We start from the raw sequence: 16391 nt of genomic DNA on the forward strand, positions 1-16391 counted from the left end.
GACTGGCAGACAAAAAATAAAATAAAAAAATAAAATAAAAATTGAAAACATTTTCTTGGTGTGGTATGCTATTTATATATTTTCCATATCTAGTGTGTGACAACAGCTGAGCACTGCCACAGATGGAAATGATATACCTTCACATGATTACCACAATAAGATGTCCATTTTTAGTACCATAAAACAATAGTTGTGTAGATCTCTACAAATCCCAATGATGTGTTCAGAAATGACCTTGAAAATGATAAAAGATTTGAATGAAAACAAGTCTTATCTAATCACACAGGAAATCACACCGGCTATATAGATAGGTGGAATAGTTCCCTTTTATTGACGAAGTGTTTTAGTACATTGTGCATATCAGGCACTCAATAAGTGCTGGGGTCTGCGTGCGGCTCCTTGTGTCCGGTAGACTGCTGCATCACTCCACTACAGCTGTGACGCAGAAAGAGACAATAGATTCCTTTACGCTAGGTGTACTGTACATTACAAGCCCTCACTTCAGTACTTTTCCATGGCTCTCTAACAAAAAGGTGTATGAATCATCTGTCTTGTGCCTTTCATGATCTTCTGGTCTGACTCACTCTTGATGAGCATACATGCATGCATACACACCTTGTAAATCAGGGAGTTTCCTCTTGAATCCAAGTTAAAATACATAACTTACTTTTTAGTTATATGTTGCTGCCTGGATCTGTGAATCCGATCTGCCAGAATGTGCAATAGAACATGACAGTACTACTCTTGACCACTATGTAAACAACCTTGTCTTGTAGGAATTTGCCCCTACATTTTTATCCTTAATGCACAGAATGGGTTAAGAGAGGGACAGTGCATCTTGGATCCTGAAATAACTCCGCTTGAAGCAGATGATGCAGTATAAATCAAGCACAATGGGGACAAGTGTCTATGAGTGCCCTGGATTATTGTCCTAGATTCACTGGGAGACCACATTCAGATAAACAATCCTAGGGCCTTGTCCTTATATATTATTATTTGGTACTCTATTGTGATTTCAAAATATTCTGGTCCAGAGCAAAGTTTTGCATATTTATTATAAGTTTAAGAAGAAAAAGTTTCAGAAGTTGCTTGAATTTGGTTTCTCCATTACACTGTCATTGCTTTATCAGTTCATTCTATATTCAACATATTACACATCAAAAAGAGACACTAAATATTAGATTTTAATTTGATAAAATATACAGTACTAAATTGGACTGGTCAATAATGTTAGTGTATCATTAGACCAGAACATTATCGTCACACGCTTTAAATATTTATATAGTTGTTACCAAGGAGTTTTCACCTTGTTACTTGGTTGCATCCTTAGTGAATTTCTCTGTAGTGAGCATATGAGAAAATGGAGGATTATAACATAGACAAATGTAGGATTCACTTTCTTGACTTACCCGAATTGCTCATAACTTTCGCTGCCTGTTGGTCCTCTGGAACAAAAACCAGACCTAAAAACAACAACCAACCCATTACATTACATCAGGTTCATATTGCAAGCCTTTTCAGACCTAAATTAACCACATTAACCCTGGAATCCCTATTTTGGACAAATGTACCAACATTTCAATGTATTTATTATCACAAATCCCCCCGATGGGATGTGTTATGAGCTTGTAGATTGGCTATTTTCGCTATTTGTCTTAGGCCTACAACAAAATATATTTCGGGCTTAAGTGGTTATGGAGGTGCTGTCGGGACGCCACTTGAATTGTTACACTGATGTAATGTGCAATAATTGTAGTTTTTTCCCACTCTTTTTTTTCATTTTAGCGTATTTTTTACAACACCTAAGAAGACTCCACTAACCTCGCTTCTGCCTCAAGCCTGTCAGGAAATTCAGAAGTCAGTATAGAATCAAAGTAGCTGAGATGATACGATGAACCAAATTTTTGTTTAGGAAATACCAGATCTACTGGTAGATCTGGTATCAGCTCACAACAACACATCAACATTGCATCGTGGTGCTTTTTGAGCTTGTAGATCAGCTATTAATAGCCTAAGTTTAAAAAGGGTTAAAGTGGTTAAACTGATTTTTTTATGCTATATTAGCCAATTATGCTGTTGACCCCCTGGAACCCCCCTCAAGGACCCCTGAGGGTCCCCAGACCTCACATTGAGCCTGAATGAGAGGCTACAGGGGCTGGAGCCAGGCTAATGGAGGGATGTAAGGCTCACCATCAGAGTCCTCAGTGGATTCAGAAGATTCTGTGAAAGACACATGGAAGATTCACAAGGTTAAGCCTTTTTGTCTTTTAAATAAACGTGTATGTGGGTTAGTCAAACCGACAGTCTATAGACAATTGCGGCACTTCTCCCAACAGAACTTCATTGCCATCTAAAGGCACTCACATGAACTAGAGTGACCCTATACCTACCCTCACTGGTAGCAGCACCAACATTTCCAACTCCCTCTGCTGGAAGACAGCAGTAAAAGTTATGCAAACACTGAATAAAGATGTAGAGATCACATGTGGTCTGTCTAAAGCAGGGGTCTTCAAGGGTGTTTCAGGCCAAGGACCCCCCTAGCTGAGAGAGAGAGAGATGAAGCAGGGACCCCCACTACATATTGTATACAATTGCGTTGCAGATTAAACTTTTTCATAGATTTCATAGATAGCTGGATTCATGTTAAGGTGTATTTTCAGATAGAACCTTTAAACCCTCAATATTTAGTCAACTTGACCGTTGGCTCTGTACTTGGTCTGCTCTTTTTCCCTCTACACGACTCCGAAAATAGCCGATCTACAAGCTTACAACGCCTCGCCGCTGAGCTTGTAGATCGGCTATTTTCGGCTAATGTTCCCCACCACACAAACATTTGGCGGACCCCCTAGGGGTCCCGGACCCCCTGTTGAAGACCCCTGGTCTAAAGTGAATATAAATGTGAATGCTTTGTGTTAAATATGGAAGACTACACACCTTGGGTGTCATCCACAGTCTCAGCTTGTTTCTCCTCTGTTAAAAAACAACAACATTAATTTAAAGATAATGTTTAACTTAAAGCGGCACTATGTAACTTTTTTTTAATGAATATAATTAAATCTTGTCCATTTCAGCACTTGCGCAGGAAACCGGGTTTAATCCGGGGTAGAAGAGGAAAGTTACATAGTGCAGCTTTAAATAAAATGTTTTAGTTATTATATTGCAATAATGACTAAATAGTTACCAGATTCATCTTGAGCAGCCTCTATAAAATAAATGGAACAGATGAAAGAATAATGTAAAATGACTGACCCTGTCTGTCATTACCATACAAAATCATTATGTTACATGAACATCACATCAGTTTGCTCACCCAAGTAACGGGAATCTGATTCCTCACTCTTTTCCTCACTCTTCTCATCTGTAAATTGAAATGAGTTGAAAAGAGTTGAAAGGTAAATGTTTTTCTACAAATTTTACTTTTAGCTTTTAGGGTTTATGGTCCTGGACCATATAGTCACTGCATTCAAACTTACCCTTCACCTGGGTAGTTTCAAACTCAATTTGATCTGAGGAGAGAAAATAATTAAATGTCTTCCCTTTATGTAAAACAGGAATTTAGCAATTCAAACCTTATCTGGTGTTGAAATTGAACGGGGGAAAAAAGGTATTTCTGACTGGGAGAGGATAGGTGACATTGAGACATTTACATTTCATGTCATCAGTTAGCATACCTTCATTTGACATAATATATATTTCACATATACTCATTTATGTATTTATTTTCCATCTCCTCATTTATACATATCACATATTTACAATATTCCAACATTGGTCTTCTTCTGCTAAAAACTTTATTTTAGAGATTTTAATGATTTAGTTATTATAATGCAGTTCTGGCTAAACTAACAATGGCTTACCAGATTTATCTTGAGCAGCCTCTATAAAATAAATGGAACAAATGAAAGTAGAATGTAAAATCACTGCATGGCCCTGTCTGTCATCATTACCACACAAAGTCCTTCCATTATTCATTTTGTATGAACATCATCACTTCAGTTCGCTCACCCAAGTAACGGGTATCTGCTTCCTCACTCTTTTCATCTGTAAATTTGTGGAAGAATGTATTGACATATTTACTTTGAAGTTACTTTGAGCTTAAGGGTTATGGTCCTGGACCTATAGTCACTGCATTTCAAACTTACCATTCACCTGAGTTTCAGACTCAATTTGATCTGAGGAGAGAAAATTGACAAAAATGTCTTCCCTTTGTGTAAAACATAAATTGAGCAATACGAGTGATAGCCTGTGTTACAACTGAAAAATAAAAAGGTATTCTTGGGAGAGGTGACATTGAGATACATTTACATTTTGACATTATTTTTGCATATCCTCATTTTACATAATTTATTTTGCATGTATTTGGCATATGATAATTTGCATATTGTGCAATTATTTCCCATATCCTATATAAACACATTATGCATGTAGTTGCATGTGCTCATTTACATATTATGTATTTATTTTCCATGTCCTCATTTACATATCACACATTTCCAATATGCTGAGTTAGATTCTTTGAAACATAGTATATTAACAGCATATTGCATAAGCATAACCGCTTAATTATGCTACTTGACATGCAGAGTTAACAAAATATCAAACTCTGAAATGTTGTTTCTGAAATAAATGCTTTTCCTTTTGTTTCAGTTTCACACCAATACACTGTAGACCTACCTGTTTTTTGTAGCTCAGTTAGCTCACTTGCTGGAGAAAGAAGGTTAGATTTATTTCAGGGATGCACTCAAGACCATCATTATTATTAGCACATTTATTACAAATGATTTAACATGAATGGCCTCTCTTACCTTCTTCAACAGCTTCTTTCTGAGCAGATTCCAGTGATGCAGGGAAAACTAGTTGTGTCATAAGTACATTGGTCAGGCTTGTAATGATAACTTAAGTCAAGCTGCATTATACTTTACACGGTTGTGAATGTATATTTCACTAAAAACACGACAAATACATGAGCAGAAAAATAATTACTGTATGTTTACAATATTTGTTTAAATCTCCTTAACTAAAGAGGAACACAATTATTCATTCTTACCAGTGTGGAATCCTGCCACAGCAAGGAAAAGGAATATAGCCACTAGAAACTTCATATTTGCTCTGTGTTTGGTTATGGTTATTTGTGTTGTTTTGTCTGTGTGAGACCTCTTATACCTTTGCTCACATCACATGCTTTGCATAGACAGGCAGCTGTGGTACCATTGTCCCTCCCTACCTAGCTGGGTGGCACATCCCGGTTAGTCACCACACAGATGTGTCATTATTCAGCCTGTCAATGGCACCCATTGTCGGCTTTTCCATCACACGGCCCTTTATTTGAGCTCTAACTGTTTGTGTTGAAAACGAGGCGAGATGTTCAGTCCATGTACTCAAAACAAATTTCATTTCCTGTTTGCCACAATGAAAAAAATAAAAGCAGACAGCATAACCTAAGCATGCAATGTGGGCATCACAGAATAATTTATCATGACTATACCTCCATCATGTACTCAAAAACGACCGGTGCTTTATTATAATGCGTATGTGCTGTAATGATTAAAAGCTAATTTTATTGATCTCATAAACACAGTCACTACTTGAAGTGAAATACTAATTTCTACAAAGTAATAATGTTTTAAAATAGTAGAGAAAAACAGTAAGGAATAAATTATGTCTGACAAATTTACTGTGAAGCGCATTCAGTAGCTGTTATTTGGACAAGGCACTCTCCTCCTTTACTTACAATAGGTTACAGTCACAAGTCACGAAAATGAACTGAAGAAAAGCAAGACACCAATTCGATTTTTGAGTGGTGCCAGCCACTCCTACACTTGAGTCTGACCGTGTGTGTGGGTCCGTCCGTCCGTCCGTCAGTTTGAGCACGGCCTCAACAGCTGCAGCTGATTGCAACACAAGGTTACACTAATTCAAAGGCACCACTCTCTTCACACTGGGTGTGATTTTTGTTTTGTTTTGCCTGAACCATTTGTGCTTTTCTGCTGAATGATATACTTTAGCTTACCTGACCCATATGCATATGAGCTGTTTGAACTTGTAAGATGTGTGCCATCTATAGACGAATCCACAGACACGCTGCCTGTAGCTGCCTGTAGGCGGCCATTGCTGCGGTGTCGCGTCCGCGGAGCGTTGACACCGCAGCAATGGCTGCGCGCAGGGCAGCGCTCCGTGGATTCGTGTATACTCGCGCAACATAATTTGACAAGACACACCACCGTTTACTTCCGGTATCTGCATAGTCTCACGTCTCGCGTAGCTTTCTGCGTGAAGTGGGCGGACGCCAACCTGCTTCCGGTCTCCTAAATAGGTGTCCGCCCACTTCACGCAGCTAGCTACGCGAGACTATGCAGGTACGGGAAGTAAATCGGAGATGGTGTGTCTTGCCGATTTTTGTTGCGAGAGTCTTGTTTTTTTTGCTATTTTTGCTGAATCTGCTGTTTTTTTAGTGTGCTCCGGTGCGTAATTTCCGAACGCAGAGTGTTTATGCTGAAAAGTAACAGTTTTGGCCATAATGAGATTTCCGCCAGACAATATATATTTATATTGTACATGCAAAATTGCTGCTATACGAAAATGTATTGTATGGTTTGTATTGTTGTAAAATGTATTGTTTTTAAGGACTTTCAAAAAGCGTTAAGCAGAATGGGGTCCGGGGACCCCCAGGGTCCTTAGGGGGGTTCCAGGGGGTCCCCAGCTAAATGTTATTATTAAATATGGCTCTTTTATTGCTACTTTTAACTTTTTAATGGATCCTATCTATGTAAGTAAAACCTGATAAAAGTGTCAAACTCCCAAAATCCACCAGAACCCCCCCCCCCCTGGAAAAAAAACTCCTGTTATCGGACGGTCTGAGGTTGGCAGGTATGTTTACACCATCGCTCAGTGACTCACAGCAGATGTCTCCAAGTATTGTTGAAACATTCTGTTGTATGTTAGCCTTCAGTTAGTAAAGTAATACTTCAGCATTTAAAGCTGCATAATATTGTAACTTTCCTGTTCAACCCCAGATTTGACTTCTAGTGCTTTTGAGTTGTGCTTTTGTATTTTAGCCTTCGAAAATTTAAAGCACTCCATCAACTGTTGGAGGACTGTGATTTGAACATGGAATCTCCAAGCTGAAAGCCTGACAATTAGACCATTACACCATCACTCACAACGCATTGCAATGTGCAGAGCTTGTAGATCTGCTATTCTATAATTAGGAGAAAAAGAATTACACATTTAAATCGTTTTGAAACATTTTAACAACACAAATCTTGTATTGAGGTCCACCGCCAAATACATTCATTTGGGGGTCCTTGATAATATATATATTAAAAAATAAAAAGTTTGAGAACCACTGTACTACACTACACTATATCACAAAAAAAATACAGAATTATTATAACAGTGGGGGGAAAATGCACTAATTAAGCAAATATCACACTACTAGATCAATACAAATATGCCATGAATAATTGTGTTGTTTGTCAGTGCCGTTTATAAAACCCTGCATGGACATTTTTCAGCCAGCAGGTGTTGTGGCAACAACATGAGACCAATATACTTGATAGTCATGTGACTCATGAATAATAATAATAATAATAATAATAATAATAATAATAATAATAATAATAATAATAATAACTAGAAAAAGTGCTCCTCGGAGCACAGGTCTCCGCCAGGTCAGGTAGGTTATTGTGGGCTCCTGGGGGCGCTATAATAGGCCAAAGTGAAAAATGTGGGGCAGAGGTTCTGAATTGGCATCCAGGGAGTGGGTGTGCACAGTTTCGCAGCGACCGGGCCAACAGTGCCGGAGATTAGCTGGTAACACACGGACAGGACACACGGACACACAGACACACGGACGGACGGACAGACAGGGGGAAAAACATACTCTCTCGCCATGCCTTTCAGCCTGGCGGAGACTATAATTATGTCAATAGTTAAATCTTTGGTCAAAACAAATCCAATCATTCCAATTAATCTAATTTTATCATTTAGAGTTTTACCCGTGAATGACAGAAGACAATTTTGCCAATGTTTGACCATTTTAATGTATAGTCTGTCACTTTAGAAATGTGCAGATACCCTGTATAGCAGGGGTGTCGAACTCATTTTGGGGTGCGGGCCACATTGGTCAAAAGGTGACTTGATGTGGACCGCAACCAGTTGCGCATGCACGCTCACACGCATTCAGTTATACAGCATTGTTTTTCAGTCTGTTGTCTCAGTCACTGCTACTACAGTATATCACTTTGAAAAAAAAATATTATGAAGAAGAATAGCTATTAGCTACTTTAATTATTGACATTAAAAACAACACGTTTTCACTATAGTGACAGAATTCTTCAAGCAAAATAATTAGATTTAAAGAACAACAGTGGTGTAAAGTACCTAGCTGGCTGGCTGGAATGACCAGCAAAGCATAACATGTATAAGTATAACATGCACAGTATACATACATTGCTGCTATGCTCAGGCACCTTAGTTTTTTATTATCTCAGGTAATATGTAGATAACTTGTCTGGGGCCTGTTCCTCAAAAGGTGAATTAACAAAGCCTGGCCTTAAGCCAAATCAAGGCTTGACAAAGTCGGGTCCGAAAAGCCTCGTTTGTTCCGTTCCTCAGACGCCAAGCCAGGCTGAAAAGGAGCAACTTTGTCGAGCTAGACCTTGTCAAGCCAGGCTGTGTCCAGCCAGGATAATGAAGCCAGGCTAAATGGGCGGCGATTCGCCGACGACGTATTTCTATAAAAGACCATGAACTCGAGCGCAGATTCCTTGAACTTGACCAATCATGGCAGCGGGGAACAAAACTCGCGCAGCGTTTTTCTCTGTGGCCGAACAGCAGCAGCTCATGCAAGCTTATGAGGAAGTGAAACATGTTATCAACAGAAAAGGAAACGCGACCGCAATAAATAGATCCAGGGCGAAAGCTGGCAAAGTATTGAAAGCACACACAGAGTGTGTGTGTGTGTGTGTGTGTGTGTGTGTGTGTGTGTGTGTGTGTGTGTGTGTGTCAGCGCCGGACGGGCAACAGGACGTACGGACGGGACGGGACGGGGGGGACGGGACGGGACGGGACGGGGGGGGATGGAGGGGACGGGACGGGACGGGACGGGGGGGGGGACGGGGGTCGGGGGGGTTGACCGCGACGGGATGAGCGGGGGACGGGACGAGACACGCAATAACCCCACATTGCAAGACCACTTTAGTAGAAATTTGGGTTGTGTAGTTACCTTGCCATCATGATGTAACTCCAAAGGTGGACAAGAAATAAAAAATAATTTCTCCATTGACTAGAAATTGATAATTTAAAATATGCTCCTTATTGACTTACAAAGAGGCTCCTTTAAACCCGTAACTAATAATGTATATATATATTTAAATATATGTATGTATGTATATATATATATATATATATATATATATATATATATATATATATATATATATATATATATATATATATATATATATATATATATGTATGTAGGCTATGTATGTATGTGTTAGACATTTCTTATAATATTACCAAAAAAAAGTAATATATTATCAAACATCTAACAACAATATGAACTATAGTGTTAACAGAGTGACAATGACATATCACATGAGTTATTGTGAAACAATTATGATTCATGGTCACACACTATTTCAGTAATGTAATTACATTGATTATATCTTATTGTATTGATTTCATTTTATTTGAATGCAGGGTCATTCAAATGAGTCCATATACAAACACATGTGTTGAATTAACTGTGGAAAAACTTGAAGAACAAAGACACTGGATTAAGTAAGCTTGGCTGTTAGCCTGCTCCTGACCAGGCTAACTTCACAGCTAAATTGCCATGGTAACTAAGGTAGGCTTGCTTCAATTCTCTTTTGAGGAATCGGATAAGGCTAAACTTAGCCAGGGTGAACTGGCTAAACTAATCTTCAAGATAATTCACCTTTTGAGGAACCGACTCAGCTCTAATCCTGGCTAAATTAAGCCAGGATAGGTGGTAAAGCCAGGCTTTAGCTCTAATTCACCTTTTGAGGAACAGGCCCCTGGCCTTCTGTTGCTCTCTTGTTTTGATCTCCTTCCACTTGCCCCCCACCCCTCTTCTTCTCCCCCCCCCCCCCCCCCCCTCTTCTTTCTATGGAAATTAACGTTGCGATGGGAACGATGTACAAAAACAAATTTCACCCACTTTTTTACCTTGTAAACCTGTGATGTGACAATAAAACTGATTCTGATTCTGATTCTGATTCTGAAAGCCAAAACGATGTACAAAAACAAATTTCACCCACTTTTTTACCTTGTAAACCTGTGATGTGACAATAAAACTGATTCTGATTCTGATTCTGATTCTGAAAGCCAAGCTGGGAAGCTGGGCTTTGCTGGTCAGTCCAAAAGAACACTTTAAAGCACTAGAAGACTACATCTATACATTAAACATGTGATGGTGTAGTGGACTAATGCTCAAACTCTCAGCACTGGGTTTCCATGTTCAAGTCCCAGACCTACTGTAGTTGAATGTGAAATTATAAACTTCAAAAGTACTGAGTAATGGTGTAGTAATACTCAGTCTTTCAGCAGAGAGTTTCAATTGTCAAGTTTTGCCAGCTAAACTACAAAAAAAATTACTAAAAAGCACTAAAAGACAAATTCGGGGTAGAATAGTAAAGTTACATGATGAAGCTCTATATGCTGACGTATTTCAACTTTACTAACTGAAGGCTGACATATAAACACTTCAAGAGTACGGAGAGACATATGATGGGGGTGGTTGAGAGATGGTGTAGCGGTCCTAAAGATCAGACTCTCAGCAAGGAGATGCCATGTTCAAAGTTGTAGTACTTTGAAAATTTCAAGGCCAAAAAGCAGTCAAGAACACGAAGAGACATGTGAAGAGAGTGGCTAAGAGATGGGGTAGTGGTCCAAAGGTCAGACTCTCAGCACAGAGGTTCCATGTTCAAGTCCCATATTTGCAAGTTGTAGTACTTTGAAATTTTCACAAGGCCAAAAAGCAAGTCAAGAGCACGAAGAGACATTCAAAGGGAGTGGCTGAGAGATGGGGTGGTAGTCTAAAGGTCGGACTCTCAGCACAGAGGTTCCATGTTCAAATCCCAGTTGCCCCATACTTCAAAGTTGTAGTACTTTGACATTTTTCATGGCCAAAATACAAAAAGCAAGTCAAAAGCACGAAGAGACACCTGCTGAGGGCCCAAAGGTGCGTTGGCGCAGTGGTGTAGAGCCCTTGATCGGTTTGCCTCTGCTACAGACAGTTCGCAGGTTCAAGTCCCATGCCATCAATGTACTGGAGGACCATCGGTGGGACCGTGTCCCTCCCCTGTTTCCTGATAGTTAAAGGAGGGGGTTATGTCTGAAAGAACTCTGCCCAGCTAAGGTTTTACAGAAAGACATTTCAGGTCCCCATTGGTTGATTACACTCCCGACCCCTTCTGTAGAAGCTCAGCAGGGTGTCTTTTGGGGATCACATGGTTCTGCTGCCTTGGTGCCTCTGAAGGACTCGTATGGTATCGCTGGTTTGCAAACAGGGCCATCTGGTGGATAAACACCGAGAGCACTAGAACACCAAAAACGCATCAGCGGCATATGGAGCACCTCAGTGCCTCTAAATGAATTGCAGTGTCCTTCTGTAAAACTTTAGCTGGGCAGAGTTCTTTCAGACATAACCCCCCACCTTTAACTATCAGGAAACAGGGGAGGGACACAGTCCCCCCGATGGTCCTCCAGTACGTTGATGGCATGGGACTTGAACCTGCGAACTGTCTGTAGCAGAGGCAACCGATCAAGCGCTCTACACCACTGCGCCAACGCACCTTTGGGCCCTCAGCAGGTGTCTCTTTGTGCTTTTGACTTGCTTTTTTGTATTTTGGCCTTGAAAATTTCAAAGTACCACAACTTTGAAGTTTGGGACAACAGGGATTTGAACATGGAACCTCACCTCTGTGCTGAGAGTCCAACCTTCAGACCACTACCCCATCTCTCAGCCACTCCCTTCACATGTCTCATCTTGCTCTTGACTTGCTTTTTGGCCTTGAAAATGTCAAAGTACTACGACTTTAAAGTATGGGACCTCTCTGCTGAGAGTCCAACCTTCAGACCACTACCGCATCTCTTAGCCAGTCCCTTCACATGTCTCTTTGTGGTTTTGACTTGCTTTTTTGTATTTTGGCCTTGAAAATTTTAAAGTACTACAACATTGAAGTATGAGACGACTGGGAATTGAACATGGAACCTCTGTGCTGAGAGACCGACCTTTAGACCACTACCCGATCTCTCAGCCACTCTTTTCATATGTCTCTTCGTGCTTTTGACTTTCTTTTTTGTATTTTGGCCTTGAAAATGTCAAAGTACTACAACTTTGAAGTATGGGACAACTGGGATTTGAACATGGAACCTCTGTGCGGAGAGTCCGACCTTTAGACCACTACCCCATCTCTCAGCCACTCCCATGGTATATCTCTTTGTAGTCTTGAAGTGTTTATATGTCAGCCTTCAGTTAGTAAAGTTGAAAAGCAATGAATCATAGAATGACTTGGATTTGAACATGGCATCTCCATGCTGAGTCTGCTCTTTAGACCGCTACACCATCTCTCAACCACTCCCAACCTACGTCTCTTCGTACTCTTGAAGTGTTTATATGTCAGCCTTCACTTAGTAAAGTTGAAAAGCAATGAACCACACACTGGCCCTCATTTATCAACGGAGCGTATAAACCGGCTTATATTTTTCCATATATTCGGCCGTACAACAACGTCGAAGTCACATTTATCAATAAATCCTACACAGCCAATCCTGGCGTACATCAGGTCGGAGCTTTGATAAATCTCACGTCTGAAAACGAGCGTCATTTAAATAACACGCCCTTAAATATTCTGGAAACACCCCAATTTTACGACATGAAGAACCGAAAAGAAAGAGTTTGGCCGGCTCGCCTCGCCTCGCTGCCTGTCAAGTCACACACACACGCACGCACACACACACACACACACGCGCACACGCATCTCTCTCTCTCTCTCTCTCTCTCTCTCTCTCTCTCTCTCTCTCTCTCTCTCTCTCTCTCTCTCTCTCTCTCTCTCTCTCTCTCTCTCTCTCTCACTCACACACACACACACACACACACACACACACACGCCCAACTGTGTTTTTCATGTAATCCGTACCGTAGCGGTACAATCTTTGTCACGTAGGCTTGTAGCCTACATGAATGACATATTATGATACCAATCACATAGCCATGAATGGAATACGTTTGTATATTAATTTATTTAACCCATACCGAGCAGTGCACAAGCAGTCATGTAGGATATTCCCCGTGAGACTCGGACGGGCGGCAGTGATTCCCGTAGTCCTACCACCACGTTAATAAGAGATTGGAGCGTCGGGTTTATATCCTTAACCCAGCCAGGTTGTAGTCTTCAAAACTCTCTATGACATAACTCCATAACATTGGACAAGCTACTGTAAGTTTGTACACCTCACTGTCCATGAAAAGATCGTCGGGAGTCCCGAAAATGCGCTCGCAGAAGCGCTGTATATTTTGAAAATAGCAGATCTACAAGCTCACAACGCATCGCGATGCGACCCGTTTTTGAGCTTGCAATTTTAAAATAGCCAATGCAACTGATCACTGTTAAAGCAGTTTGTTTAAATTACTTTATAAAATGTTATATTTTCACAGGGATTATTTATTAGTGTAGATATACATTTAGGAGTGGATTATGTGTCCAGATGCCTGTCAGACAGTCAGACAATTCTGCTCCGCAGGTCTAGAATGGAATAAACGGGGGCAGCCAACGTCAACAACTGGTCTCGACCAGACGTGAGATCTCAGCCTACGGTAGGATGAAGCCCACGTCAGGATATATTGATAAATGCCGAAAGATGCGGTGATCTCGCCGTACGCCCATTATCTGGGCTGCACCGCGCTGATAAATGAGGGCCAATGACTGGGAATTGAACATGGCACCTCCATGCTGAGAGTCTGATCTTCAAACCACTACACCATCTCTCAGCCACTCACATCGTATGTCTCTTCGTACTCTGGAAGTGTTTATATGTCAGCCTTCAGTTAGTAAAGTTGAAAAGTAATGAACCATAGAATGACTGGGATTTGAACATGCAATCTCTGCACTGAGAGTCTGATGCTTAGACCACCACACCATCACTCAGCCTCATTTAGCTGATGTGTCATATAACTTAGACCCTCCAGAAAAATGCGATTTTGCGATCGCATAATTTACCGCATAATCAGCAAAATGGAGCATAATTATGCAGGGGTAACGTTTTTTCAAAAAGGCCGCATCGCATAAAATGCGCATCGCATCACAAAAATGCGCATCGCATAATATGCGCATCGCATCGCATAATATGCGCTTCGCATCGCATATTGCCGCATATTTCACAACTTTCCGCATATTTCGCAACTTCACGCAATTTCACCACATAAAAATGCAAAAACCCCAATGTGAAAAGGGGGGAATTTCTTCCTCGGCCTAGTGGGAATCTGCATGCAAAATTGCACGGAAATTGCACACTGCGTTCATGTTTTGAGGCATTTTGTTCAAAACTGACCAATCCTGCAATCTTTGGAAGCCACTGTAAGCCAAATAGGATGGAATATGAAATATCGGACAGATCCATCAGAATCACATGACTATGGAGATACAGTGTACCAATTTGCGTGTTTTTTGGATAGAATCTGAAGGAATAATCTCCAAAAATGTATTTGACATAAGTCGGCCTCCTGGTGGCGCTGTAAAAATCAGATGTGAAAAATGCAGTGCAGATGTTTTTCCTTGGCCTGTAGGGAGTGTGCGTGCAAAGTTTCACGCAGATCGGTGCAGTTATAGTTAAAAATGCAAATCGGCCTGTTATAGCGCCACCATGAGGCTGATTTGAACATTTTCAACTGGCATTTCTTCCTCGGCCTAGTGGGAATGTGCGTGTGCAATTTTATGGAAATGGCAAGCAGCGTTCATGATTTGAGGCAGTTTGTTCAAAACGGACCAATCCTGCAAACTTTGGAAGCCAACCTTAGCCAATGAGGATGGAATATGGGAAATCGGACAGATCCGGGTTGATCACATGACTATAGAGATCCTGTGTACCGATTTGCATGACGTTTGGTTAAAAGCTGTAGGTGTAATGGGAAAAAATGGGTTTTGCACAAATCGGCCTCCTGGTGGCGCTATGACAGGCCCGTGTGAAAAATGTGGGGCAGAGGTTCTGAATTGGCATCCAGGGAGTGGGTGTACACAGTTTCGCAGCGACCGGGCCAACGGTGCCGGAGATTAGCTGGTAACACACGGACAGGACACACGGACACACGGACGGACGGACGGACAGAGGGAAAAACATACTCTCTCGCCATGCCTTTCGGCCTGGCGGAGACAATAATAATACCAGCTAACATCCCTGCCTTGTTGACATAATTATTTTAGCCTGCTTTACATTATGTTCTTTATGGTAGTTAGTTAATAACAATCATATTTGATTTATTGAAGTGAAGGAATATATTCTACAATTTCTTACATTTTCAATAATCCCATCAGCGTCTTTTTGCAACACGGTCTGACTTTTTGGTGGTTACAGGGGGACGTCGTGACGACGTCTTTCCAGTAGTTAGTTAATTACAATCATGTTTGATTTATTGAAGTGAAGGAATATATTCAACTATTTCTTGAAACATTTTGCAACGCACTACCCCACTGTGCGCACAACCATATGACGTCCATACAACGTTACGTCCATACGCCGTGCATACGCCGTGAATACGACGTCCGAGTCGGAGTCCTCACTAAGCTACTGACTGAGGTTCTGACACACACGTCGTTTGGACGTCCGTTTTGGACGTCCGTACGACGTCGCAGGGGGCGCTGTTTCCCACCTTTTTTCCCATGGGTTCCCAAGATTGTCGTATTTGTGCAATGTTGAATTATGGGTTTTGTATTGAACTTTTAAGTGTTTACATGGCTTTTCCCAACCTGTAGCCTAAGTAACTCATGAAGACTATTATCTTCTGTATCTGTGATGCCAAAAATAAGGTCATTATGACAAAATCCAGCCCTGAAAAAATGTAATCAACGCCAACACAACAGTTTTACAACAAATTATAATATCTTTTGACATTGTGTAATCATACACTGACTGAGCTAGTGAGCCCAGCATTAACAGAGTATGATTCAAATGCCAAATGAGCAACCCAAGCAAGCACACTACATATATGCTCAGCTGGTTATTGGTTTAGTAAATAGATTTAGTGAGAAATTGTATTCTGTGGTGGCCAGTGGTTCTCAAAGTGGGGTCCGGGGACCCCAGGGATCCTTGAGGGGGATAACCCTATGCCTGACATTTTACAAAATCAAAACAATCAAGTCAATAGT

The 16391-nt window shown here is 40.9% G+C and overlaps 2 protein-coding genes across 4 annotated transcripts in view; one reads left to right on the forward strand and one right to left on the reverse strand.

The window, feature by feature from the left end:
* fam136a (family with sequence similarity 136 member A) overlaps window positions 1-16391 on the forward strand; it is a 47802-nt gene that overhangs the window by 21024 nt on the left and 10387 nt on the right. The gene's annotated exons all lie outside the window — the stretch shown is intronic.
* Window positions 174-5185, reverse strand: LOC308079132 (uncharacterized protein). 3 transcript variants are annotated; one of them, XM_080420504.1, is made up of 15 exons: window positions 5048-5185; window positions 4806-4853; window positions 4675-4704; window positions 4143-4172; window positions 4006-4041; window positions 3858-3878; window positions 3474-3506; window positions 3311-3358; window positions 3182-3202; window positions 2935-2970; window positions 2391-2429; window positions 2191-2220; window positions 1822-1839; window positions 1410-1463; window positions 174-435 (listed from the first exon to the last, which is right to left on the reverse strand). In XM_080420504.1, exons 1-15 carry the CDS (start codon window positions 5100-5102, stop codon window positions 422-424), a joined length of 513 nt encoding a protein of 170 aa, XP_080276630.1. In that variant the 5' UTR covers window positions 5103-5185; the 3' UTR covers window positions 174-421. The 3 variants fall into 3 exon arrangements, with proteins under 3 accessions (XP_080276630.1, XP_080276632.1, XP_080276631.1); XM_080420506.1 differs by lacking the exon at window positions 1822-1839 and having other exon boundaries at window positions 2391-2426; XM_080420505.1 differs by lacking the exon at window positions 1822-1839.

This window comes from Gymnoscopelus braueri, assembly GCF_963280865.1.
Source record: "Gymnoscopelus braueri genome assembly, chromosome: 22".
In the NCBI taxonomy this organism is placed as follows: Eukaryota; Metazoa; Chordata; class Actinopteri; order Myctophiformes; family Myctophidae; genus Gymnoscopelus; species Gymnoscopelus braueri.

What these genes read in the sequence shown, in the direction of transcription:
- LOC308079132 (XM_080420504.1), bottom strand. Translation starts at nt 5,102, where the DNA reads ATGAAGTTTCTAGTGGCTATATTCCTTTTCCTTGCTGTGGCAGGATTC. An exon ending in GAAAGAAGCTGTTGAAGAAG is followed by an intron (nt 4,705 to 4,805) that starts GTAAGAGAGGCC and finishes TTCTTTCTCCAG; the next exon opens with CAAGTGAGCTAACTGAGCTA. An exon ending in GACTGTGGATGACACCCAAG is followed by an intron (nt 2,430 to 2,934) that starts GTGTGTAGTCTT and finishes GCTGTCTTCCAG; the next exon opens with CAGAGGGAGTTGGAAATGTT.